At 39.2% G+C, this 27,435-nt stretch overlaps 1 protein-coding gene across 4 annotated transcripts in view; it reads right to left on the reverse strand.

The window, feature by feature from the left end:
* Positions 1–27,435, reverse strand: part of NELL1 (neural EGFL like 1) — a 356,446-nt gene that overhangs the window by 206,904 nt on the left and 122,107 nt on the right. For all 4 annotated transcript variants that reach the window (XM_083430920.1, XM_083430921.1, XM_083430923.1 and 1 more), the window contains exons 10-12: positions 24,971–25,044; positions 23,395–23,494; positions 14,858–14,986 (exon numbers count right to left, since the gene is read on the reverse strand). In XM_083430920.1, coding sequence (XP_083287046.1) covers positions 14,858–14,986; positions 23,395–23,494; positions 24,971–25,044 — 303 coding nt within the window. The remainder of the gene's footprint in view (positions 1–14,857; positions 14,987–23,394; positions 23,495–24,970; positions 25,045–27,435) is intronic.

Raw genomic sequence — 27,435 nt, forward strand, 5'->3', positions numbered from 1 at the left:
AACAACAACAACGTAAACAGAACACCTACCCCTCCCCATACAAAATGTATTATTCACAATCTCAAGAACCAGTAAAACAGTGGATCATAACAATCATCATTATCTCTGATATAACACCTGGATAACTATTTCCTTGTTTTCCCACTTAATATAATAAAATAACAAAATGAGCATTCCGTTTAAGTTAATTCAAAGTAGAATCAACAACTGATTCTATGCTACTTCCCAGCAGATTAACCTTCACTGAGGGTCAAGAGGCTTGGACACAAGCCTGGACACCAAACATAGTATTCTGTGGGTCTGAAAAGGCAAGGCTTTATCTGACCATGAAGCCTTGGTGCTGGAGATGGTTGATGTGGTTGTAAGCAAATGAAGATTACATAAAAGTGGGAGAATCCATCCTAACTTTTTTAAAAAAACCACAGAGGTGTGTTCATGGGTCCCTTAGATCAAACAACATGCCTACTGTTTTTTCACTTTTTTAAAGACAGTCCTCAGGACACATCTTAGAATTCAGAGGTCTGCAGATTCCAGAGCATGACCCTGTTCCAATCTGCAACTTGATTCGAGAGCTGGTTGGATGAGTTTTCTCAGGAATGTGGACCCCCTGAATTCCTGAAGCATCCACCTAATGAAAGCTTGTACCACAGTACATTTGCTGCTCTTTAAATTGCTACAGGATTCTTAGCTGTCTAGCTGCAAAATGAACAATTTCACCTACATTTATTTTAAATACAAACAAAGTGAAACTGTTTTTTTTAAAAAAGCAGCTTATTCTGTGGAATAGATGGGGAGATAACTGATTTGTTAATCAAACAAATCTAGATACTCTTCTAGACGCCACACTAGTGTTTCTGTCCATAGTCCACAATGCTCACAATTACCATAAATTCTGATGCACTGGCACCACAGTTATAACCTATCCTCAACATTTATTTCCTACTACAGATAGCGTTAGAATTAGGTCATAAAATACGAAAGTCAATGCCAAGGCTTCACTTGACTTTAATGGGGACTAGATTAATATATTCATTCACCTAGCACCAAACAAGAGATAAATTTCTACATGCTAATTATTAACACATGCAAAGTAATGGTAGATCTTCAGGACATCCAACTACCCATGGCAGCACATAAATTCTAAAGCTCAGGTACATTTACTGAACGAGGGGGGAAAGACTGCATAGCTCAAGTGTATTTTTATTGCAAATCTGAGTATTTTCAGAAGATAAATCATACCGTGATGGTTGCAATCTGTTTCACAAGTGAGCTGTTAAACATAAGAACTGATGACTGCAAGGTTGAATTTGCTTGGAACAATAATTATTTATGACACTTTATTACAGCATAACTCATAAACATATGGTTACCTTATTAGAAATTAAAATTCATTTTCATATAACTCTCAGCATGATATTACACCAGCATAACTGAAGCAACTCCAGGGGACAACAAATAATTCCAGTTCAACTGTTCCAGGGCTTGACAGTTGCAATATGCAATTTCAACTAATTCTCTTGTAAATACATAGGCAGGTTTTGATAACACAAATCCATCCACAGGCAAGTACAGGCATAAATGTTATTATTTTCCTACCAGCTTTGGAGACTGCATAATTTATTTCTTTGACACAAAGTACCATTAATTTGTTTGGCATTTGCTGCTTTTTTTAAAAAAGTGCTTTCTTCTGTTTTGGCCTTATAGCTAACATAGTTCCTCCACTTCCAGATGTGTAATTGTGCCTTGTAAAAAAACAACAGCAGCAACAACCTCCTGACAGCATATACAAATTAATTAATTAAATGAATAAAATAAACAGTCAGATAAACTTGGTATAGTCTGGATTATGCTTCCTCCCTGCCAAAATTGTGGGGAGGGGGAATACATGGAAGGGCCAAAAGTTCCTTCATAGACTCACCAGTAAGTTCCTTCCTATCAAGTTCTCAGACCACATCAACTCCTAAATCCTGCTTTCAAAATCACAGCTAAAATTCAACACTAGGCCATCCTATCACCTCTAAAACCTTTTGATTGTTGTGTTACTCACTCTTGCTTCCTCCCCCAACTTCTTTTATCATGCAGGGGTAAGAGAACAACAAGGAGGCAACATTCCACCTAAACATTAGGAAGAACTTCCTGACAGTAAGAGCTGTTCGACAGTGGAATTTGCTGCCAAGGAGTGTGGTGGAGTCTCCTTCTTTGGAGGTCTTTAAGCAGAGGCTTGACAACCATATGTCAGGAGTGCTCTGATGGTGTTTCCTGCTTGGCAGGGGGTTGGACTCGATGGCCCTTGTGGTCTCTTCCAACTCTATGATTCTATGATTCTATGATTCTATGATTCTATGATTCAACATTAGGAAACCAAAAATCCCTTCCATCCTCTGCTGATGTAAGCTTACTGTTCTCCATAGTAAGTGTTAAGTCTTCAAGTGATAACACCACACCAAGCCTGGCAATAATGCTCTGTAATAGCAGAGGAGAAAATGACACCGAAACTCAAGAGCTCTTCTGCGTTATTAAAAAATACATGCTTGGCTATGTTGAGAAGACAACTAACTCCCTGCCACATGCCCACTCAGACACATCCTGACAGCATCCTAAAGATTGTAATCTAAGGACTAATAACAAACAGGGTGTGCATTCCACTTGGCTGTAACTATGCTTTCCCCGGCTTCCCACTCAGGGGGCACAACTAAAAAGCAAACTTCCTCCCACTCGGGGTCTCACCCTAGATCACGCCTTTGGGCCTCTTCTCTTCTAGGACCCAGCCAGAAACACAATTTAGGAACAGTTTTACCATTATTATCCATATGTCCCGTGCTTTGCATGTGATAAGAGCTTGTATGTGATATACTTGGCATATACATTCTGTTTGCTCCATTATATACATAGCAATCTCTTTTTGAGAATCTTTTCTTTTGATGTGCTTTTGGGTAGGATTTTATGTCAATGTTCAAAAGATTGATTTTAGATGCAAAGAAGATTCAAACAAATAGTTTTTTTGTACAGTTTGGTAATGACAGTATTTTGAATGTACTTTCATAAAACACATTCCGTGGTAGGTGAGAACTCTTGGAGGAGGTTTAGTATGTAATAAAGTGTGAATTAGATACAGAAAATTCCAATTTATTTTTTGAAGTGCTTTTTGGGAGTGAGACGGACAAGCAGAAGGATGGTCATTAAAATAAAAATAGATGGGGAAAACCCAGCCAAAAGTCCATACATCATCACTACAAATACTGTATGTACAAATATATCATACATCACACATACAAATATGGCTATGTGATGCCATAGAACATTTACTTTTACCTCTAGAACCGTAAAATGATATTGTACTGGTAACAATGAAAGCACTGTGCCAAAAATGGAAGGGGAAGTAGACTGTGGAAGCAAAATTAATTAATTAATTAATTAATTTAATTAATAAGAGACTACCTATTTCACTATAGCTCCTTCCCTTTACGGTCTTCTCATTCAGCACCTTTTATCTGAAGACATATTTGACTAAATGCACAAATCACAACACACGGTTATCAACTAAGTTGATCAAAGACTTTAAACATTGCTCTATTTTTTAATTGAGTGGTAACACAAGCCATTTTGGGTACAAGTGATGCTTAAAACATTCCCACTTGAAATGTAATTACTGAAGTTCTCTTTAAACTAAAATGTAAATAGGCATTTTAATAGTATTCTAAACTGTATTTGATTTACTTCCCATTGATTGCATTATTGCCTTAGTAATTAGACATCACAGTATCCTTTCTGTGCTGATTTTCTTCCACCCTAGGTGTTACTATCTGTTTTAAGCTATAAAATGTGTTGGCATAGCATTTGGGAGAAAGTGAGTAGTATTCAACCTCATACATTTTCAATTGTTCTGTCTGCACAAGCATTTCAGCTCCCTTCCTCCTGTGCACTGTCCTGGGGTTCTCCTAACACTCCCCCTCCACAATACAATTTTGGGGGGTGCAAGTAGGAGGAAAGGAGGAAAAACCCCTTATGCAAGCAGAAGTCCTTTTGCCTGGCTTTGAGAATTATAAAATGCTCTTTAACAAAAATTTACAAGCATGCCCACCCCAACCAACCAGAAAACAATCCAAAATGGGGGGCAAAGCTAAAATGGGTGGGGGTAAACATTTGGATGAGACTGGGCATTTTCATTGGGCACAGGATGCCGACAGAGTCTTGGGTGGTGAGGAAAACTGGTGGGATGGATTGGGATGGATGGATGAGTAGCCCTCCATTTGTTGTAGTTCCCCATCTGCTTTATATTAAGGGCCATTTCAAAATGATCACTATTGGGCCACCTCAGTGGTAAGAGAAAGAGTGTGATGCCTTAGATAACTCATTTATTGGCCCTTTGATAAGTTGACTGTCAATTAGTGCTAAAAGATAGAGAAAGGTAATATTTTATTGTCAACAGAATACTCGGCTAAGAGCACTTAATTCTTTTAGATGCTCATTCGGAGCTATAACCAAAGGAACATATTTTTCAGTCAGTTTGAAATGATTAATCAAGAGGTGAAAAGATCTTAGTTAATGCCAACCATTTTTTTCTCAGTCACTCAATTCCCAAGAACAAAATATAATCAAAATCATTACCAATTAAATGTGCAATTTAGCAGAATGAAGCAGGACTGTTTAGGAACAAAAATAGTACAAAACACTATTAATTCTATATTACTTGACTGTGATTATTTTTCTAAATGTCAATTAGATGTTTTTACCAAAGATTAACAGACAAGCTATTGAATATGATTTTATGCTCATAATCCAGCATTCTAGTTAATGAAAGGGGGGCTAAGAAGTAAATAAACAGGAAATGTTGCTTTTACCTCTGCATAGCACCAAAGATAACTGAATAAGTAATTGACCTTTCAAAACAAGGACTCCGATCCAGTCATCCAGAAACCAAGTGCACCTAAGAGGTTTCCAATTAATCCTCTAATTTAAGTCCTATGTCTCTTTTCTATGAAATATAGATAAAAGGTTGGAAATCACTCCAACTGAAGCAGCACCCTCTGCAGAGTGCTAAGAAGGCCAGCCTCCTTATTAGGAACTAAAGGTCAATAAAAGAAAAAAGTCTCTGTAATATCTACTTTTATTTACTTCTTGTCTTTCTCATCTATTAAGAGACATGGAAGAGCTGAAATGAGAATGAAAAATGATAACACTGGCAGACTTCAGCAACAAGGCTTAGTCAAAAATTCACTAGGAAGCTTCAGAAACTCTAGAAAGTTTAAAACTTTGGTTAGATCAAAAAGGGATTGGCAAATCAGCAGTAAAATAGCAGAGCTGATTCAATGTAAGTAAGTGTAGAATGGTGCACAATGGGGCAAATGTAGAGAGAGAGAGAGAGAGAGAGAGAGAGAGAGAGAGTTAGTTTCACATATAAGTTCAAGAGGCCTGAATTGTTGGTGACCAACCAGGAACAGAACCTCGGGATCATGGCTCAATGAAGATATCAGCTCAGATGTGAAATGGGTAAATACCATGCAAAGGATCATTAGGAAAGGGATTTAATATAAAACTGCCAACATCATCATGTTGTTATACAGTCATGTGGCATGACTGCATTTGGAATACCGTATACTGTTCTGTTCATCTAACCCCCAAAAAGGAAGTTGTAGAGCTGGAAAAGGTTCAGAAAAGGGCAACCCAAGTGATCAAGGTGTTGGAGAAACTCCCTATGAGGAAAGGTTACAATTGTAAGACCCTCCTGGGGAACTGGCACACAGACCGTCCCTTGATCCATGCATTTCATGAGGAACAGGGCCAACTATGAGTAGCAACTGCCACCACAATCCAGAAGCAGTCAATAATTTTGACTTAATTGACATTTTAGCCCTTGTTACAAGTTTCCACTCCTTTCCTCCAGGCAATTCCAGTCCTAATCCCCACACACAGGGTCACAAAAACAAGGCCTTCTGCCTGTACTTGCACTTTACTGTGGTTCTCCACTGACATGGCTGCTGTAAATGCTCTCTGTTTAGTGTGGTCCCAGCAATCCTGGTGGGTTGGACTTCTGAGTGGGCTCTCAGCAGCACCCTTCTGCAGGCTCTGAGACCTGAGGAGACATATGTCCAGCTGCCTTCTGGTTGGCAGTCTTCTGAGCCCAAGGGTCACACCCAGTTGCTTCTCCCCCCTCCCCCAAAGGACAAGGTGGCAGGTGATGCCTTTTCCCAAGACTCCATGTCCCTTCCTGGAAACAGAGATAGCTGTAGCAGAGCTACAAGCTTCTTCGTCTTGCTGTTTTTCTTTTGCTTGTCAATCAGTCAACTCCCTCTGACTGCTGTCTCTAGGCTGCTTAACCTCAGGAACTCCAAGAGCTCCTCATTAGTCTTAGCTGGTGGTAGCTGTTTCTTGTTCTACTCCTATCTTGGTTGGTTTGACTGAGGTACAGAAAACTGGAGCCTTTTTGAAGGGACAGTCACAGCATGGCCACTGTGCCCAAGATTCTCCACAACATTTGGGGCCTTTTAGTTTAAAGAAAATGAGAGGGGAGGGGAGGGGAGGGGAGGGTAGAGGGGCAGAAAATTATGCAAAGTATGGAGAAAGAAGTTTCCCTCCCTCTCTTATTATGGTAAAACTCTGAGGCACCTAATGAACCATCTTGAAAGATTCAGGACAGCCAAAGGAAAGTCCTCCTTCACACAATGAATAGTTAAAACTGTGGAATTTGCTCATACAAGATGCAGTGATGACCACCAACACAGATGGATTTCTGTTTTTAAGATTTTTCCACTGGAGAAGAATGAAAAACTAGTTTTGAAATTAAAATCCATTCTCACAAGTGAGGCCGCAAACACATAGTCGGGATGCAGTTCTTATGATGCACATTGCAGCACACAATTCCCTGAATTACATTCTTAGAAGTCTAAACAAGTTAGGAGACAATATAGCAGGGTGTACAGCAGTTTTGATTCATTTCTTAAATTATAATTTTGTTCTGACATGGATACCAAAACCTGAGTTTCAGAACACTTCTCCAGAATATATTGAGTAACGATGCATATGTGGCTAAGAATCTTTCATAATTTGTCTGTCTGGATACTACTGATATCCTACTGTGCAATATCAGGAGGGGAACAGACAATTGTTATGAAAAAAGCAGCATGAGATGTATCCCTTAGGGGCAAATAGAGAATTAGGGCAGACAGACGATGTAGAGAAACCTACAGTAGTCTACAAGTCAATTGATTCAGGAGACATGGATGCAACATCCAGCAGTTACTGTAGTGGGAGAATATGTAATTAGAGGAAAGGAGAGCAGAAGCCACCCAAGCTGCTGGTGCCTTCAAAGGCATCCGTGATACAGTCTGAAACTCTGTGATCCACGGAGGATGGACTGCAGATCAGAGGCAAGCACACCACTTGGACAGAGATATGTGCAATAGCACTGTCAGCAACCTACACTCAAGGAGAGCTGAGGACTGATGCCTGTTCAAGACACAGATAACATGTCTGGATAGAAAATAAAATGTGCTTTCTACAACTTGAAGAAGATGGGAACATAGTGAAATTATTCTAAGTGGCTGGGTCGGAATCATGCTAGATTCCCAATGGGTTAGAGATAACTGATTCTAGAGAATGGGGAACAACAGATATAGAAACAGATACATAGATATGCATGCATATAACAAAACAACCAGGGGAAATCTGAGAGAAAAAGAGTTTTAATTAAAAGCTCTGGTAACAAGCATTTCAAAATGGTTATTAAAAGCTTGTAGTCATGAACATGTTATTTGAAGGATACCTGAAAATTACCACCCTCCATTTTATGAATAATCTGGTATGTTTTAAAACCTTGCAATATGAAATGCAGACATAGGACCTGCACTGGATGTTTAACCCTTCCTCTGTGCTATTTAACAAACTACACAGAGCAGGGGCAGGGAATTATGTATGGGGGATAAATGTGTTCTGTTCACATGCAAAGCTACCTAACTTGCACTTTCTGAACAAATCCCCCTGCACAGCTAACCTGTGAAATTTGCACTTTTCCACATATTGTGATGCATACAAAAATAATGCACTGAAGTGTGTGCAAACATGCATGTATCAGTAAAAATAAAATAGAAGAAAAAATTACACTGGGGGAAATTGCTTGTAAAATTTGAATATTTAAATAAAATGAATTAAAAATGAATTTACTGGAGGAAATGTGACTGCAAAAGTATGGTTGCCATTTGGGAGGAAGGGCGATCTGAATCACCCACCGCCCAGAGGGGATCCTGTGCTCTGCTTGCGGTGAATAGCCAGGGGCCTCTTGCTAGGGTATGGGAAGAGCTGGGGTGGGTTTTACCAGGTCTCACAAAAGGTGTGTGCCTCTAGCCTGCATTTATTTGCACTGGGCTTCTTGCTGCAGTGCTGCAGCCTCTAAGGCAGGATCCACATTTCCCCCTTTCCATTTACCCTTGCTTGAAGGAGTGGAAGAGCAGAGGCTGTGGCCACAACCGATACCAGGCTTTGCTGTTCCAGTGACATCAATGGAGAGGAGAGCAAGACGACAGAAGAGAGTGCTCAATACATGTGCCTGAAAGGAGGGTGCAGTGGCTGCTATATAAAGGTCAGGAGCGTGGGGCCAAAAGACAGTGGACTTCAGCAATCGTTTGGCGGGAAGAAAGAGCTAGCCTTGTGGGAGCTGAATACAGATCCCTGCCTGCCGAAAATCAGTCAAGGAGGAGAAGAAAAGTAGTAGAAAGAAAATGTTTAGTTTTGTTAAAAATATTAATGCAAAAAGAGGCGCCAAGCAAAAGTAGAAATCAGGGTGGAAAATGGGTGGGAGCAGCCTTTCCAGGAGGAAGGGGGCTACCATAAGGCAACAGAATTTATAAGGAGAGTAAGAAAGACGGAAAGGGTTGAATTCATTGTTAGGAGTAGGAAATGCAGGAGTGAACAGCGAGATGACTGCTTCGTAGAGGCAGGAGCAAGAAACTGATCAAGAGCCATCCCCTTTCCGAACAGCTTTTTGCCTCTGCCTTTGTCACCAGAACAGAATGGAGCCCAACCCAGTTACTGTGTAATGCCTGAAATAAGTTGAATTTTCATGCAGACTTTTAAAGGGGAAAAAAATATGCAGATAGACACAAAAATGGAAGAATGGAACTGAAGAATGGAAAATAAAGGTGCAATATAAATATAGAATTCAAATATATCCATCCATGATGATGAGTACACTGATCAGTATGTAATTAATTTCTTATTGCAACAAATAGATAATAGGTGGCAGTTCACTACTTTCTCTTTTTCTCTCATTCATTCTTTAGGTTTCCCACTTAACAACATGCCACTGCTGGAAAAATAAATGGAGTTGAGTAGACCATTGTTCTACTGTAGAATGCCATTTCTTAAATTCTACCATTTATTTCATACGTATATGTATGAGCTACGTTTGATAAAAAGTGAAGGCTTTCAGTATTGAAAATGAATGTTTGCAAACATGTAGTCCCAATTCCATGTTTGCTAAATTAGGGTGTTTCTGTGGTGGGGCACTTGCAAGAAAGGATTACTTGTGTATGGGAAAGGTACTTAACCTTTCCCAAACTCAATGATATCTTATGTAAACACCCCTACTATTCCAATTATATTTTTGTGAAATATCAGTGTAATGAATGGCATGGTTTGCATGGGCCTAAAAGATGACCTGTGGTCAGCATGTCCACAACTCAGAAACATCAGTGCCTCGATAGAAAGTGCTTTCTGAAGCCTGAGAGAGAACCTACTGAAATATTTTCCGGTGGATAATTCTGAACCACGCTAGAATCCTATCTGTGTAAAAGGTTGATAGTTCACTGTGAACATGAAGGACTAAACATTTTTTTTTTTTTTTTTTTGCCTTGCTAAGGAAAGTGAAAACTTTATTTTTAATTAAAACCTCTGGGAAAAGGCAGCTATCCAAAAATATTTTTGATGTAAACTTGTTTGTTTTTCTGAACCACTCAGAGAAGTTCCGTTATGGGGTAGCTTAGTTAATGAATTAATAAATAAATATGAGCACTCTGCTTAAAGGACGGTTCCGTCTGTTAGCAAACCCAAATAGTCCTGTGCCTATCAGCTTGAAAATGAAACAGGGCCAATAGAACATGTGAGCTTCAGGTACAGAATACTGATTGCCGTTGATCGAACAGAAAGATGGAAGACTCTAACACAGTGTCCTACCTTCCTCACTATGTAACTACAAAAAGTTTGTACTTGAGACTAGCAGCCCTCTAATGCAGTAGTTTTGAACCCCTAGCCACCATGCTGAATCAGGCAAACAGAATATTTTCTCAAGGGCTGTAGCCCTTCCTCCAAGGTCCAACCATTCTTTTAAGAAAGCTGATGTTCAGTGTAATTCAGCCGGCGAGTCACAGCAGGCACTCTTGGTTCTCAGGAAACCCCCCCCCCTCCCATGTGCTTATGTGTGTGTAAGAAGGGTGTGTGTGTTGAGAATAACAAAATAGTGAACCCAGGAGACAGAAAACAGGCTTGGAGAAGGGAGGGGACCTGAAGAAAAAGACATCTGGTATGATCGCTCCCCAGCACCTGCCTCTGTGCAAATGCAATGTGTGAGGAGGGTAGCCTTGAAGTTTATGAAAAGTGCAAGGCTTCTTAAAGGGCAATACCATTGCTGCAATATAGAAGATCTGGGGTGGTTAATGGGGAGGAGAGAGAAGATGGGTGGGTAGATGGAAGGGCAGAGACTGCTTATTATCATTGCTATTAGTATTATTATTGATTCAGCACATTCTGAACTAGGATACAATTACTTTCAGATCAGCTTGAAGAGACAGGGAACCTTGGATCTCAAAAGAAGCAGCATGAAACACGACTTCTATTTCAATTCCTTTGAAACAATGGAATGAAATTCAGACCATTATCACAGCAATATTTATACTAATTATCTCTAGCTCTAGCTGTCTCTATGACCACTTATGAATACATTTGTGTGTTTTAAGTAAATGTGGCATGAGAGTGGTACCATGCTAAAGACTGCTCTCAAATGAATCCCTAATATAGCAGCAAAAAGGGAGCATTTTCACAGCAACTTCCTGTGTTATTGGTTCTAAGTGAAAAGCAAATAAAAATCCCAAAGTATGTGTATTTGGGGCTGTAACACAACATCTGGCCCAATGGATGAATTTTAAACACTCCAGGACAGCAAGACATAATGGAGAATTTATATTTGATGTCCCAGTGATACTGCAATCTATTCTTTCTCTCTTCTCTCTCACTCACCATCTGTGAAGTATAATTGTGGTTTTTCTAGATACAGAAGAACCTTGCATACAAAGACATAACAGGTCCTGATGCATACATTCACAATAAAATAGTGCTGAAATAGCATGGTGGAATAAGAGGAATGCTTGAGCATTTGGAAGCCCAGTTTTCCTGAAGGAGCGTCTCCACCCCCACCATTCTGCCCGGACACTGAGGTCCAATGCCGAGGGCCTTCTGGCAGTTCCCTCACTGCGAAAAGCAAAATTACAGGGAACCAGGCAGAGGGCCTTCTCAGTAGTGGCATCCGCCCTGTGGAACGCATCCCACCAGATGTCAAAGAGAACAACAACTACCAGACTTTTAGAAGACATCTGAAGGCAGCCCTGTTTAGGGAAGCTTTTAATGCTTGATGGACTACTGTATTTTAATATTTTGTTGGAAGCCGCCCAGATGGGCAGGGTATAAATAATAAACAATAAATTATTATTATTATTATTATTATTATTATTATTATTATTATTATCACCATCATCATGTGAATCAGTCTATTTATAAAATAAGTGCAGTCATGTTGGCTCATTAGATAAAAAAAAAAAACACCTTTATAGGGGCTAACCAAAGGTTTACAAAATAGTCAGCAGTCTTTGTAGTCTTCTTCAGGTCAGATATCATGTTAAACAAAAACAGGAAAAGGTCCGTATGTATGTTTTGGAACATGCAATTGCAGATTAAAGTACAGTAGAAACTTTGTTTTCATGATTCACCAGATGATATATGGGATGGGATCACTGTCCTTTCACATGAGTTGATTCACAGAATCACAAAACTGCAGAGTTGGAAGAGACCCTGAGGATGATCTAATACAATCCCTCTGCAATACAGGAATATGTAGCTGTTCCATACGGGGATCAAACCTGCAACCTTAGCATTGTCAGCACCACACTCTAACCAACTGAGCTATCCAGGCAGATTGAGCCAGAAATACTGTCATAAATACAATTTTTTTTGTAATTTGAGATTTGTTTCTTATAGCTTAACGCTAGCCCTCTTCAACCAATGCATGTATGGGGAAGAATACTAGTAGCATTTCAGACCAGCTAAGCAAAGCTGATACCCACAAATCTCTTTCTGCTGAACACTCCTTAGTCTTATCTCCCTGTTCCAGCAATATATTTTAACAGCTTGTCAAGGGTGTCATCTCTTCTCCATTTCAAATATAGATGGATGGAAGCCAGCTCAAGAATAATTCTAAAGAAAGCACTTTTTAAAAATGGAAAAGATCCATGAAGGCCAAGCTCATAAACACTAATGCCATAAATAGAGAAAACCAAAAAATAGTACAAGCCAAAGTGAATGCCAGTTTATCACATTAATATATGTACAATACAAAACATTCAGAAGTCTTCCTAGAAAACGGAACCATATAGAGAGGGGGGAGCAAAAAGGAAAGGGGGGCAGGAAGACAGATGTTCAGCCAGGACAATTTAAGGCTGTTCTTCAGGAGTGACAGAAGCAGCAGCAGATTACATCTCTCCTCATCCCCGAACAGCACAGGAAAACACACATTCTGCCCATTATCTGATATTCTACCTTTGGACATTACCTAGAGCAGCCATGGCCAAACTTGGCTTTCCAGCCGTTTTGGAACTACAACTCCCATCATCCCTAGCTAATGGGAATTGTAGTCCCAAAACAGCAGGAGGGCCAAGTTTGGTCATGCCTGACCTGGAGGAATGGTGTCCTATTCTGGTGATGAGTGGAAGCCTTCAAGGCAAGAGGGGATTCTGGGGGAGAGGGAGAAGAACCCAAAGATGTAGTGTCAGTCTATCAGGTCATCAGACAGCATATCAAACTGGAGTTGTAGGACCTTTGATATTTCCAGGCAGAAAACTCTGACATGGTGTATTGCTCAGGTGAGATGCAACATCCCTCCTTGGGCCGAAAACCTTATAGTGTAGCTCTCGGGCTTGGAACCTGTCACAGTCAATTCCCATTCCATGTCTTGCCTTTGCTTGTGAGCAGGTATAGTTTAGGATGAAGCCCGTGGTCTAAAAAGAGGGCCAATTATCATGGAGTGCTGTCTCCAGGGGAACTAATGTAGGGCTCTCTAGCTCAATCTTTGGGTCCAGCTTGGTGTTAGTGGCACTGGTCCTCCTGATTCAGCTAGCTTCTCCTTCGCCATGTCAGAGGACTAGCTAGTGCCCTGTTATCATGGTCATGAAAGCACGGGTTATTCACGCTTCCTTTTCCAAACATGTCCAGTGAATGTCTGAAGCACCCCAAAGTGCTGGAGAATGAAGATAAGAGAAGATACATTTCAGACCTCCTCGTACTTTTATTCATGTGCTGGTGCTTTATCTCTTTTTCTTTCAAAACACAAAAGGATAACAATTTTAATCCAAGTTTGAAAGTTTAAAAAATGACTTTAATCCAAAACATGGAATTTTACAACACCAAAAGCTTTGGGTCCCTTTAGGGATGTCTCACTGTTGTTTTAAGCTGCAGGCTAAGAAATTAACAATAACAACTTTTAATCAATTAAATTGAGACTGGACAAAGAAGATTCACAATGGGAGAAAAAAAATGTATTCTGTTTGAGGCACTTGCCTCAACCAAACCAGGGTTAGGTACAACAAAAACTGAGTCTTTCTAAATTCACTGCACTCCTCATGCATTAAAATTGACACCAAGTGAGGTCTTTCTATTTCGTTACCAACAATAGGTCTCAAAAAGCCATTTATGAAACTCAACAGTTTCTGATCAAGACAAGGGAAACAAACAAAGCCATGTTTCATTACATGTTTCATTACATGCTTGAAACTTCAGCACTGAAGGATCATGATGGATGGTATTCCTAGGCATGTTCAGCAACGCAAACAATTTCTGAATGGCAAGTGAGCTAGCTTGTCCACGGAAACCCAGGAAAGGAGGAGGCATTGACAAAATTTTCCTGTATGTAATAAACAGGGTTGCTTTGTAATGAGTATCCACAGGAGCACCCCAGCCACAGAGACGGGTTTTTCACCAAGTTAATACTATGGGGTAAACAGTATTTGGAGCTCATCACACCTCACAAGATGCTATCTACAGTCACAACATCTTATTGATTTATGTTTAAAATGTACCTATTCTGCTCTTGAACGGAATACCTCAGAGCAGTCCACGCCATTAAAAGAAGGCCATAAAACCACTTCTAAAAAGCCTACTATCTGTAGATACAGTGATACATGGGTCACATTTTTACCTTAATCGAAAGGCATGATGCAAACAATCTTTGCTTGTTGCCTAAATATACTATTATCAACTGTTATCAATTTGTGACACAGATTATTCATGTCTGGAACAACATACTTGCCATCAGCCTAAGCAGCAGTATTACTGGAATTTATATATTGCAAAGACAGTCACAAACAGAAGGGTGACATTTTAACATGCCAGGAAGTCAGTCAGTCACTTGGGAACTTCACAATGAAGTTTCCATCTGTCTGGGTCATCTGAACTTTCTACATATAGAATCAAATGAGGATATTATCATTTATACTACCATGAAGATTGAACTTGATAATGAGATGCTCTGTTCTGCTTTTGTTTTAACAGCACATTTCTCACCAGACCACAATGAAGTTACTTTGCGGAACACATTATTTACCTTCACAATAGGCAGAATCCCCTTGGACAGAGACATAACCACTTTTGCATTCACAAGTAGCTCGCGTGTTCCAGTTCCTGCACTCTGAGTTTTCACCACATCTGTGACCTTGTGCACAAAAATTATGACCTGAAAAATAAAGCACATTCAACAATGTATCAGAGTGAGTGAAAACAATAAAAAGCTTAATCCTAAATCAGCAATTATACTATTTAATTTAGATAGGAATCCTAGCAGTAATACAATATCATTTAACTTCCACGCTAACATAATGTACTTTACCTTTCATAGAATTTTAGAATTGGAGGGAACCACAAGGGTCATCTAGTCCAACTCTTTGCAATCCAATGCAGGAATATTTTGCCCAACATGGGGATTGAACCCACAACTCTTATGATTAAAAGTGTCATGCTCTACCGACTGAACTATCAAGGACCTCACACTATCAACGGCCTGTGTGCTTATTGTCTATATTTACACTGATCTTCTACTGAAACTAATCACACCACTTTTAAGAATGCTGTCATAACAGATGCAAAATTCCATAGCATGAGAATCTTCTATTAAGGGGCACATTTTCTTAATGGTACTCCACTGAGAGGCCAGATGCTGTAGTGGGGCACAGCCAGAGCTAGCAATGATGAGAGCTCAAAACAAAAGTGTTCTGGATTAATTAATCTTAAATAAAGAACACCCTGCTTAAATTTTCATCAACAGATTAGAATTCTCAGTCATACGCAGGTACACTCAGCAGTAAGTCTCACTGGAGCTTTATAAGGTGGGCTCTCAAATAAATATATAGGGCAGGGGATTTAGCTAATATCCCATCAATGGAACCCCTGTGCAAGGACTTCCACTTGAGAAATGGGGTGTTCCATCGTCTCCTCCACCCACACACTCCTACTCCTGAAATTGGTTGGGGGGGCATTTCATGCTGGGAAAACATGGTGCAAAAAGAGCTTTTAAGCTCTCTGCCTTGCCTGCATTATTTTCAGAGTTTCAGATTTTCAGCCAGCCGGCCTTCAATCACATATGGTTGAAATCACACAAGTTAAATGTGCATACGATGTGATTTATATTAATATAACAGGTCAACACACATTGTTCCAGAATGCAAGGGGAAGCAATTCCTGAATACTTTTGTGCACTACACACAAACATAGAAGCCTAACAACTGATTCTCAAAGAGATGTTGGGGAGATGGGGACGGATTTCTGTTCCCCAATGTATACAACCAGGAAAAAGCTTTTTTAGAAAAATAAAATAAAACCACCAAGGTATATTTATCAAATAAAATGCTGCCCCTTCAAATTATTCTGAAACCACACAGAAATGAGAAGACACTTTCAAAAGCCAGCAAAAATATGGAGGAAACCACTAGGAAAGAAGGCATTGTGAAGCAAGTCTTCAAGATGCATTGGGAGTGCATAAAATGTGGTCAATTCAACATCCATGATCCTCTAAAGCTACCCGTGTAATTATTTTTATATTAATTTATTATCCACCCTTCACCCTAAAGTCTCAGGGCAGGTCGCAACAATTAAAACACATTATTATAATCAAAGCTAAGAACAAAGCTAAAACAATTTGCAATCACAAAAACAGAGTGGGTCCTAAAAATATGCAGGTGTCAAAAATATACTCAGGTTTGAAAAGCCAGGAGAAAGGTGTGTAATCAGAATTCACTAACTACTGTATAATGAAGATGCCTGACAGACCTCTGTGGAACACAATTGTATATGGAGATGTTATTTATCAGATTTTTGAGCCCAGCTTTTTTCCAGAATGAATCCAAGCGTGTCACAAATCCACAAAAAAGTAAAAACAAAACAGAAGCAAATAATAGGTTTCTGCTCCTTAAAAATCCTATTATTATTATTATTATTATTATCACCATCATCATCATCAACAACAACCAGGATTCAGGGTATTGCTCCTTCTAAAATCAGCCTACATTACGTTTCCATCTTTCCATCTTTGTTTCAATGTAAAGGGACCAATAGTTAAACCATTAAGGATTTCAATAATATTTTTTCAAACTGAAGAAAATGCTTATGTGAACTTAACCTACAGTGTTACTGGCTGATCTCACACTAATAGTATACCAACCGCTCCAATTTTGCTCCAACAAGTCAAGCGCAAAGGAAATGGTGACAGATAGCACAACAAATATGTTAATGGTTATACTGAATCAAAGTCTTATTTAGATGACAGTGAGGTGAAAGTGACTTAACATCAAAACAAAAAGCACTGTGAAATATTACAGTAATGCTGCATGTCATTCTAAAATAATGCCAACTTTTTTTAAAAAAACACACCTGTCTGTAATATGTTATTTCTTTTATTCTTTTTCCTTTATGTGCAGGGTGAGTCCCCCACCCTCCTCTTAACTTGGTTTTAAGAACTCTACTCTGTTATTTATTTTTTTAAAATATTCCAGTGAAATCTTTTTCAACGCAGCTTAGCTGACAGAAAGTATGAATTCTTAGAATCTAAGAACTCCATATAGGGGATTTGTGAATCACCTTGAAGATTTACCTTTTTTTAACAAAAATAATGGATAGAATTACACTTTGTATTATGATTTCCAAAGAAAGATTTACATGAAATGAACTTCACACATCCCAGGCTGTATATATTCACACTCCATTGCTGAGAATCCAAGTATTTGGTACAGTTTACATCATATTATTTGCTGAAGTTATCCATGAAGAGTTTTCAGGACCAGTTTTTAAGCCATTTCTTTCTCTCTTTTCCGTCAAACCCAAGGAAAAAGTGGAAGCTATAAACCAGTGTTGGAGAGCAGTGATAGACTGGATGAAGGCCTCCTTTTGGAGGAAGGGTAAGATACACGTTTAAGAAATAATGATGACAGTAATAACTAATCCAAACGACATGGGGCTCTTGTTGATTGAGAAGACAGATTACTGCCTAGAAAAGTATGCCACCTGCACACTTTTCTAGGCAGTAAGAAACTGACTACAGTTGCTTATGCTATGGTAGCACACACATTAGCTTACTATAACATGCTTTGTGTATGGCTACCTCTGAAGATTGCTCAGAAATGACAACTGGTCCAGAATGCAGCATTAGGGTGTTATTAGGGATGGGCCACTCTGAGCGTGTTAATTCAATTTTGCACTGACTTCATTGACCCAATTCAAGGTGCTGGTTTTGACCTTTAAAGTCCTACATAGTCTGAAGCCAAGATGCCTGAAGCACTGCTTCTTCCTATCCGAGCCTGCCCAAACGTAAGCTCTCCAGAGGCCCTGCTGTATGCTCTTCCACCACATTATTTTGTATGATGTCACTGTGTTACCCACTGAAATGAAAGCTAGAAATCCTTCAACAGAAAGAGAGCACACTAGAGAATACTACATTATTGGCAGTGCTGTTTTTCTAGAAAAAGAGGTGCTGGAACTCACCATGAGCACCTCGCTCATTCTCTCAGAATAGCAATGATGCCCACCTGAGAGGTGCCGGAACTGAGTTCCAGTGAGTTCTGGCTGGGAAAAAAAGCCCTGGTTATCAGTAAGCACCGTTCCTCATTTCAACTCTCAACTATCTTGTGGCTACTCTGCTCCCAAAATTTATATTATAAGGTGCTCGAGACAGTTTAGAGAGCTTATGCATGTACACAGATGGCACTGCATAAATAATAAATGGTTTTACTTTTTTAAATGATTCCATTTGGGTGCCACTTGATTTATACTAATGCTTTCTAAATTTTGTGAATGCTAATAAAGAATATATTTAGCTCACTATCTGAGTAGTTAAGACAATTAGTGTGGGCCAGTGGTCTGGGGTGAAAACAACAATCCACATGGGTCCACTCTCTGGTGACTTGGAATTTCAAATCCTAATGTCCTGTGGAAATTATGATGATGTTGAATAGATTCCAAGGAGATTGGAACTGAAATCTAGTGAAAGTTAAGAGTGACCAAGTCTCATTGAAAAGAAGGATACTTAAGTTAGCCATGTCCACTGGTTTCAATATTCCATAATTATGACTAGCTTTGGCTAGATTAGAACATAATAAAACAATGTCCCCTTCTGAATTTTAGATCTGACACATTTGTTTTAATTTTTTCATATGGCCTACTGTTAAAACCTTACTGTCTCAAGTTTTAAAAATGAAGTTTAAAAATGAAGGGGGTGGGGATCTTTATATGACTACTTCTCATTTCAGTCCAGCATAGATGACAAGGCAATAGAGCATTAGCTACAACAACAAACAATTTAGAACAAATGTGCAAAACATTCCCCATACACATAGTTGTATGTCATAAATGCATGTAGTACCTTAACAACATTTGAAAAAGAAATAGACTTCCAAAAGGGAATCACATTGAAAAAAGCATATACTCCAGATCTTTGACAAATGAGGTGACCTCTATTCCTTCTTCAAACATTTCAGGTGAATACTCTTCCAGCATTTAGAGCAATTTTTCTACCCTTGGCTTTCCTTTGATGAGGGCATTCTTATGTCTTTATTACAACTGCTTCCACAAGATTAAGTTTTGCTTTTTAAGTTATTTGATTGTGCAATGACCCATTTATCATTTTAAGCTAATTATAATAGTAATCAAATTCTATGCTTCAGGGAATAGGTAGACAAGCTCATTTCATGTTGTTGAATAATTGTACAATTGGCTTGGCACATATCCTTTCAAATGTGTTCCACCAATTAGGTATAGGTTACAATTCTCAAAAAGTCAAATAACTTAGCGACCTCAGACCTGCTCCCAAGCTACTTAGTTTAAAAATCTATGCATATTCACTTGTAAGCCCCCATGAATTCAAGCAAATAAAAATATGGTTGGAATTAACATGATTTTTCTCATAAATGTAAGCCAACTGCTTTATTCCATATGCAATTTCTTCTGATCATCCCAAGACACAGGATCACATTAAGAAATAGGTGTATGGCCTAAGTAACAGTGGATCATTGTTACGTGGCACTTTATATGACCACGTCAATCTGAAAAAATTCTATCATGTTAATAGAGCTTATCAGGCGCACTTTGAGTTTACATGTACATGTCACTTTTCTTGAAAAACACATGCCTGTGATCAGTCAGGAGACATCCAGAGAGCATAAGTGGGTGGCTTTTATGTGTGAGCTGGCTCTTAAGATGCCAATGGGATGGGGAACCATTGTTGTATGTGGTCCACTGTTTTCAGATTCAGCCTGATTCATTGACTTCACTTCAGTATAGCAATTGGGGGGGTTGGGGAGGGTTAAAGGGAGCTTTCTCCTAACCTCATTTATTATCTGAGGAGGAGGTACAGGGAAAGAGAGAAAGGAGGGACAGAATGGACAGTGAGTATGTGTGTGAGAGAGATAAAGGATTTGAATGAGTATGTGTGTACACACGCGCATTAACTGATGGGGTGGGATTAAAAATGTAAAAGGAAGCCAAAAGTGCATACTCATCTGTGGTCAGGAACAGAAATTGGCCTGGTGAATATGACTGGCATTCATTTACATCATTACTGCATTTAAGGCCACGCATTATAGGCAATTAACAACTTTTTAGACATTGTTTTGCCATTTCTTTTACACTGAGATTAAAGTAAGTTGAAAATAGTTACATGTATTATTTGGCAGAAGGCGAACTGCAGTGGAACAGAAACAGTGCTGATTGTGACAAATACAGGTTAGAACAGAAATCACTGCCTTCTTACATCCCTAGGTGGGAGTAACAAAGAAAGAGTGTGTGGTGGCTCTGCCCATGTATGAGAAACGGTATGGGGTGATATTAACGTTTACTTAAGATTATCATCATTTCATTTTCTCTTTAAATCACCACCATCCCATGTCTCCCTCCATCTCTCTCTCTTAAGATCATCACCTGTCACCCTGCCATTCTCTAAGAGAGAACGGGGTAGTGAGGAGCTTAAGGTATACAGAGTATGGGGCAGCTCTGGCCCCACCCTTCACCAAAACACTGCCCTGAGTTATGTGGTGCTCAGTGGGAAAAGGGTCTCCTACATTTGCCATAGACTCCATGTAGTATTGATGTTACTTTAGAAGTATTAAAAAAGCACCATTTTTAATTTGCAGTTGTCTGTAAATTTGTTTGCACTTGTATCCAGAACTATTTAGCTATTTATTTAGGCAGCAGAATGATCAAAACACGCAGGAGAGCAACAATAGTCTTCACTAAGACTAACACTACTAAGTAGGGCTGCCACATTTAATTTATCTGTTAAGATTGATTTAAAAGATTTTTAATTAATTAAAAATATGTAACATATCTGTGGGGAAAAATACTAGTTTAGTAAAAGTGCCAAAGTGCGAAGCTTTAAGGTTGTAAATCAATCAAAATCCCTGGAGAAAAAGAAGTTGAAATAAGCATATAGGCACAAGGCACTATGTTGCACGAATATGTTGCCCCTGAATTGCAATAGGTGAGCACAGAAATAATTAAACAGAGGCCAGCAGAATTGAATTTATTTTTCTCAGAATAAGATCATTTCATGGCTGCTCTCGCATATATTCTAAGTAACACAAATGACTCTACATGCATGTATTTTGTACTCAATAAGCTGCTCCCAAGTACAGAAAGAAAGAAGCCTTAGTAAAGTTGAGAGCCCTGTTGCTACAATTCTACATGCAGCAGACCTGTTAAATTTATACTTATCAGCATCTTTCTGGAACTTAATAAAACTGAATTCTAGAGGTGTCTCAGAGTCCCACAGGAATGCATGAGAAATGTCTGATTTTTGCATCTGAGGAAACAGAACTCCTTCCATTCCCTTTACGCAAAATTGTCTCAAGTCCAGTCTTGGGGCTAGACAGGAAGAGATGGAAAATATGCTAATTGAAGAGCCTCCTGAAGGTGCTACTGAAAGATATTATAAGCCTCTTTTATATAAATAGTAAATGTAAAGGTTAGCAGAGCTACATTATTAATAAAATGTTTTCCGCACTTCAACCTCCTCCAACACACACACAAACACGGAAGTTGAAGTAAAAGGGGCTTGCTTCTGAACAGACATGCATAGAATTGCACTGCAAAGTACTCATTTGAGCACAGTAAGTGACTTCTAACCTGATTGCCACCAAGGTCAATTTAAAAACCACACAACCTAATTTAACATATAGTGATTAAAAATTATGTTATTCAAAAATGTTTAACCATATGCTTTGTTTAAAAACTCCTTTTCATTTTCAAAGGTTAAGGACATAGAGGCATAGGGAGCTACTTTATACTGAGGCAAGCCCAGGACTTTTTATCAGCTGGAACTCAGTTTCAGCACTTCTCAGGTGGGCACCATTGCCATTCTAAGAGAAGGGGGGGGGCTGTTCATGGTGAGTTCCGGCACCTCTTTTTCTAGAAAAATAGCACTGAGCCAGACCATCAGTCCATCTAGTTGAATACTTCCTACACTGACTGACAATGATTCCCCAGGATTTCAGACAGCTCTACCTGGAGACACGGCCATGCAAACCTGGCAAGAGGTCTAGGCCAGATGGGAAATGTAGGCTGCATTTCAATAATCTTTACCAAAAGGTTCCCCTTTGCTTCTACCATGGGGAGCTTGGAGTAGTCCCCCCCCCAAAGTCACAGGCCCATTCCAATTGGCCCATCTGCCCCCCCCCTTCTGACTTGCCTGGAGGTGCTGGGGATTGGCCCTTAAAGCAAAGCAACAGCCCATGTTTGTAATCCAAGAAACTGAGTAGCAGCAAAAAAAAAAAAAATCAACCATTTTTATTTGACACCCAATGGAAAAAATGAACAATCACATCTGTGACTCCAAGTTACATAATCATAATCTATGATAGTACAGTAAATTTCACCAATAACAAAAGCACGATTAAGCTGCAATCAAGAAATTGTTCCACCGTTATATAGTCTTTGATGACTACACTATAAACAACAACAAAAATGTTAACTGCAACAATAATTACATATGAATTCAACATGACTGTGGGTGGTCAGGGAAATAAGCAGCTTTCAAGGAGAAAGATAATTTTTGGCAGCTGTGCTGTTTGAGGCTTAAAGACATGGGAAGGGAGTAGGAATATGAAAATTCAGGAAGAAACCCACAACGCCACAATACAGCACTTGTGGGTTTAGCTTTGCACTGGTGGCATTGTTTGGGTTGTAACTCTAACTTTAATGTGAACATTAAATATAAACTTTTTAAAAAAATAAAAATGTTACCATCAGAACTCAGTATTGCTCAAATACTTTTTTTGTTTTTAATAATGGGGAGAAGGGATGTTATTTAAATGGGTTTATATAATGGTATCAATGTGTAGGAAGTTATACATGCTTCACAGACTGTATCTATACAAATTGGGGGGAAAGTATATTAACTTCCCTGATTTCAAAACGCTCTACAATATGCCCAAGGAGCTTTGATGTCTGACTAATATTAAAGGTCTTTTATGAACTCCAGTTAATGCATAAAAGGCAACCAAGACAACACCATAAGCCTTACAGTAGCCCTTTCAGATCCAAATCAAACATTCTTTTAAGGAAGACACAATAACTATTAACAATGCCTGCCAACATCCTACTTACCTTTGCAGACACTGCAGCACTGATTCTCTGGGAGGATGTAATCTTTTTCCGAGCAGTTCAATGGAGGACAGGTCTCCGTTACTTTTACTAAAATTCCATTCTGTAAATAACAATGTTTTAAAGAGTTACACTGATGAAAATTCCACAGTTGCTTCTACTTTCTATAATCTGTAATCAGAGACTGACATAAACAAAGGCTGCATACATCCGAGACATTTAAAGCACATTCTTCTTCAAAAGAATCCTGGGAACTGTAGCTTGTTAAAGGTGCTGGGAACTGCAAGTCTACGGGGTAAACTACAGTTTCCAGGATTGGATGGGGTTACACAGTAAGGTGTGTATACAGCCAGACTATGACAAAGAAAAGTAAGAATGGTACTGGTCTGATCAGCAAGGACCTTGTTGTACTCAACAACGCCCAACATGCCCAGACTAACTATCTGTTCTCTTTGCAGAACGTTGTTGCCTCAGTATCAAACTAGTGTGGAAGTTTTGATGAGTGAAAGATTAAGCATACCAATTTGAGAGAGAACTGTTTTCCCTCTAAAGTTCAGTAATACCTGGTTGTCATGAGATGTTCACAAAAGAAAAGCATGGGAAACGCATTGACAGCAGACACCCATGATATTTCCATGCAAAATGGGCACACCATACCGCAATAATCCAATGCCTAACCTACCCACCAATACCACGAAAGTTGTGACGATTGCTACGAGGTAGGCGAAAAAACCCCATGGCCTACTGCCATGCGGAAAAACTCCTACCAGGCCCCCCCGCCTAACCAGGGCGACCAACCTATGGTCCATAGCAAGGCCAAGACCCTAAGCTAAAGGGAGTGGCGGGTGGGTGATTCTCGGCGAGACAAGGAGGAAAGAGGCCGGGAGAGGGCTGGCGCTTCGATTTAAAGCCCGCTGGTCACGCCCCCCAGCGGCACCGGATTGGGTGCCGGCTGGTGGGCGGGGCGCCAGCCAGGTAAGCTAGGCAAGCAGGGGGTGAATGCCCCCTGCCAGGGGCGGAGCTCGGGCTCCCGCCCACAACCACTCCCCTCTCTTTCAGGGAGGAGAGTCCTTACTGCTCATCCAGGTGAGATTGGTCAAGCCCCAAAACTCAATGCTTTTAAATGCTTGGTGAAGAACTTAGATAAAGGCTTTTAGCTGACTTAAAAATAATAATTTTTTGCTCCCCCACTTTGCAGTGCATTTTCCTGTCACTTTCCCACCTGAAAAAGTCTTCTTTTTTTGTGGATCTGTTGTGCTATCGCAACAGAGCACTTTAATCCTACTCTAGTTGTGCAAAGCTAAATTTCTGGTATGCGCTTGAATCCCTTTCACAATAGTGACAGCCTGCAAGCACTGAAAGTAAAAATGTATTAGAATTTATGACTCATTCTAATTTTTCTGTCAAAAGCATTTGATGCAGAGAAAGTAATATTGCACACACTTGGCTGTACCATCCAGGGCATGCAATAAAGGAGATACCATACATGTTTAAAAGTGAAAGAGTGAACAATTGCAATGTAAGTCCTACAGCAGTCATAATGCTTGACACTGCAGTCTTAGAAGGTTAAAAAACTTACACGACATTCTTTGCAGTTCTTGGTTAAAATCCTCTGACCTTCTGCCAACACTTTTCCTCCATAGATGCATTTGGCTAGAATTTTCAAAATAAATAAAAGCATCAGTATTTAGTAGTAAGTGCAGATAAATTATACAGTTTGGTACAAACAATATTGCTTTAAGTCAATCTAGATGCACTGTGGTAAATATGATGTACTCATTTTGCTTTCAGTAGCAGCCAGTGTTAATTGCTCACATTTATTTTGACTATAATGGTAAATTCATTACAAAAACTATTATCTTGAACCATTTCACAACTCACTCTGACAAACTAGGCTACTTAGTGACCTGAAGTAATAGGAGAAGCAGAACAGATATTGAACTCGATTCATTAACAGAATTAGTCATGGCAGTGACATTTTGTGGAGCAGGCACAGTACATTTGTATTAAGATATGCCTGTATGGGCAAAGTATTGACAACCTGGATGGACTTACTGGATCACAATATATAGATTCTGATTTATCTACACCATATCAAGACAGGTGAAAACAGAACTGTGCCCCTGTGTAACTGGAACAGTGTCTCAAGTGAGCCACAGGTATTCATTAACTATTGATTAGATCACTGCTAGAAATACAGGGCTAACAAACACATGGAAAAAGGAAGACACCATAGAAAGATCCACACTGATAACTATCTGTAACATTAATATTAGAGCTCATCTCGCTTTACTGGCCGAGGGAGGCGACATTTGTCCACAGTCCACAGACAATTTTTCCGGGTCATGTGGCCAGCATGACTAAGCCACTTCTGGCGAAACCAGAGCAGCGCACGGAAACGCCATTTACCTTCCTGCCGGAGCGGTACCTATTTATCTACTTGCACTAGACATGCTTTCCAACTGCAAAGGTTGGCAGGAGCTAGGAACGAGCAACGGGAGCTTACCCCGTCCCGGGGATTTGAACTGCCGACCTTCCGATGGGCAAGCCCTAGGCTCAGTGGTTTAGACCACAGCGCCACCCACGTCCCATTGTATTTCTTACATACTTTTAATTCCAGAAAGGAATTCATATATACAACAAACTTTATAATTGTCTGTTATGTTATCCTTTCCCAAGCAGAGGCCCCTTGAGCCATGCCAGATATATCTCCATGAATGAGGAAATATAATTCCTTTAAGCATAGGTAAATAATAATAAAAAAATTCTCAGTTCAGGGAGAAAAACCTGGAACAACTCAAAAGGCCTCTGTGTGCACAATATGGGTTGGACTGCTGTAAAAAAGTCAGTCATGCCAGATATAGCTCCATGATACCTGCCTTCTGAGGAATTATAGATCTGTATTTTGGTATAGTAGTGCCAGAGACAAAAATATATATAATGTGACCAAAGTACAGATCTCTACTCAAGATGACAGGCACTCAATTCTTAAACAGACCCTCAGTATCCTTGAGATTATGGGTATTTTCAAGCAAGTATCATTTCTGGCAATGGAATGAATATTAGCTCCAAAATCTTTGTTTGTTTAGAAAAGAAATTGGCTTAGACACTGTTACTTCACGGGGTACATATGTAAAAAGGTACCCAGTGCTCCAAATTATTAAAGCTAGAAAAACTAAATTCCCCCAGGTTTTGTCATTAATACAAATAAATGAAAGCTTCAAATATGTTGTTGTTGTTGTTGTTGTTGTTGTTGTTGTTACAATTATGTAATTTATTATCTGCCCTCCACCCTAAGGTCCCAGGTCAGGGTACATTAAAACACATTACAACACAATATTAAAAGCAGTTTAAAATAAGTTACAATTTATACCCAAATGTTGCTTCCTAATAGCACAATGTATTACAAACTCTTGTTGTGACTTCCTGGCACATTTGCATCACTGTAGCCATAATAAAAAAGAATGTCCTCTTTAACTCCAGTAAAAGAGGAATACTAAATAACATTGCTCTTTAAATCATTTCCCCTTCAAGAATCCCAAACACTGCAGAATGGGACAAAACCTTACTTTTCAACCTTTCAAATTATATCTATAATTTTCCTTGGTAACAGTCATGCAACTAGGTCTGAGGTAAAAAATGAGAAATAGTAAAGGTGGTAATAGGCCTAGGGCAAGCAGAGGAACTAGAAATATTACACCATACTGAAATTTTATCCTCAGCAGTTGCACTTTACTTCTACAAATTCTCCCCATATACTGTCCATCAACTTCTAAATGTTACACCACAGTGTATGGTAGCAAAAAAAAGGTGTGTGTGTAAATCCTATAAAATATCTTCTTTGAAATCCATCTATACCACCACATTTTGACAATCAAAGTTTCACTTATGTGATTTCATCACTACTCTAACGATTGTTAAATGTTACTTTTTTGATGTACGTTGCCTATTTTAAAGTTATGCTTTATTATCACATTTTTGTATTGCATTAGATTATTATAAGATGTACATTTTTTGTTTCTTCAGCTTGTAAACTGCCTTGAG

This window comes from Podarcis tiliguerta (assembly GCF_965153285.1).
Source record: "Podarcis tiliguerta genome assembly, chromosome: 1".
NCBI classification, from domain to species: Eukaryota; Metazoa; Chordata; class Lepidosauria; order Squamata; family Lacertidae; genus Podarcis; species Podarcis tiliguerta.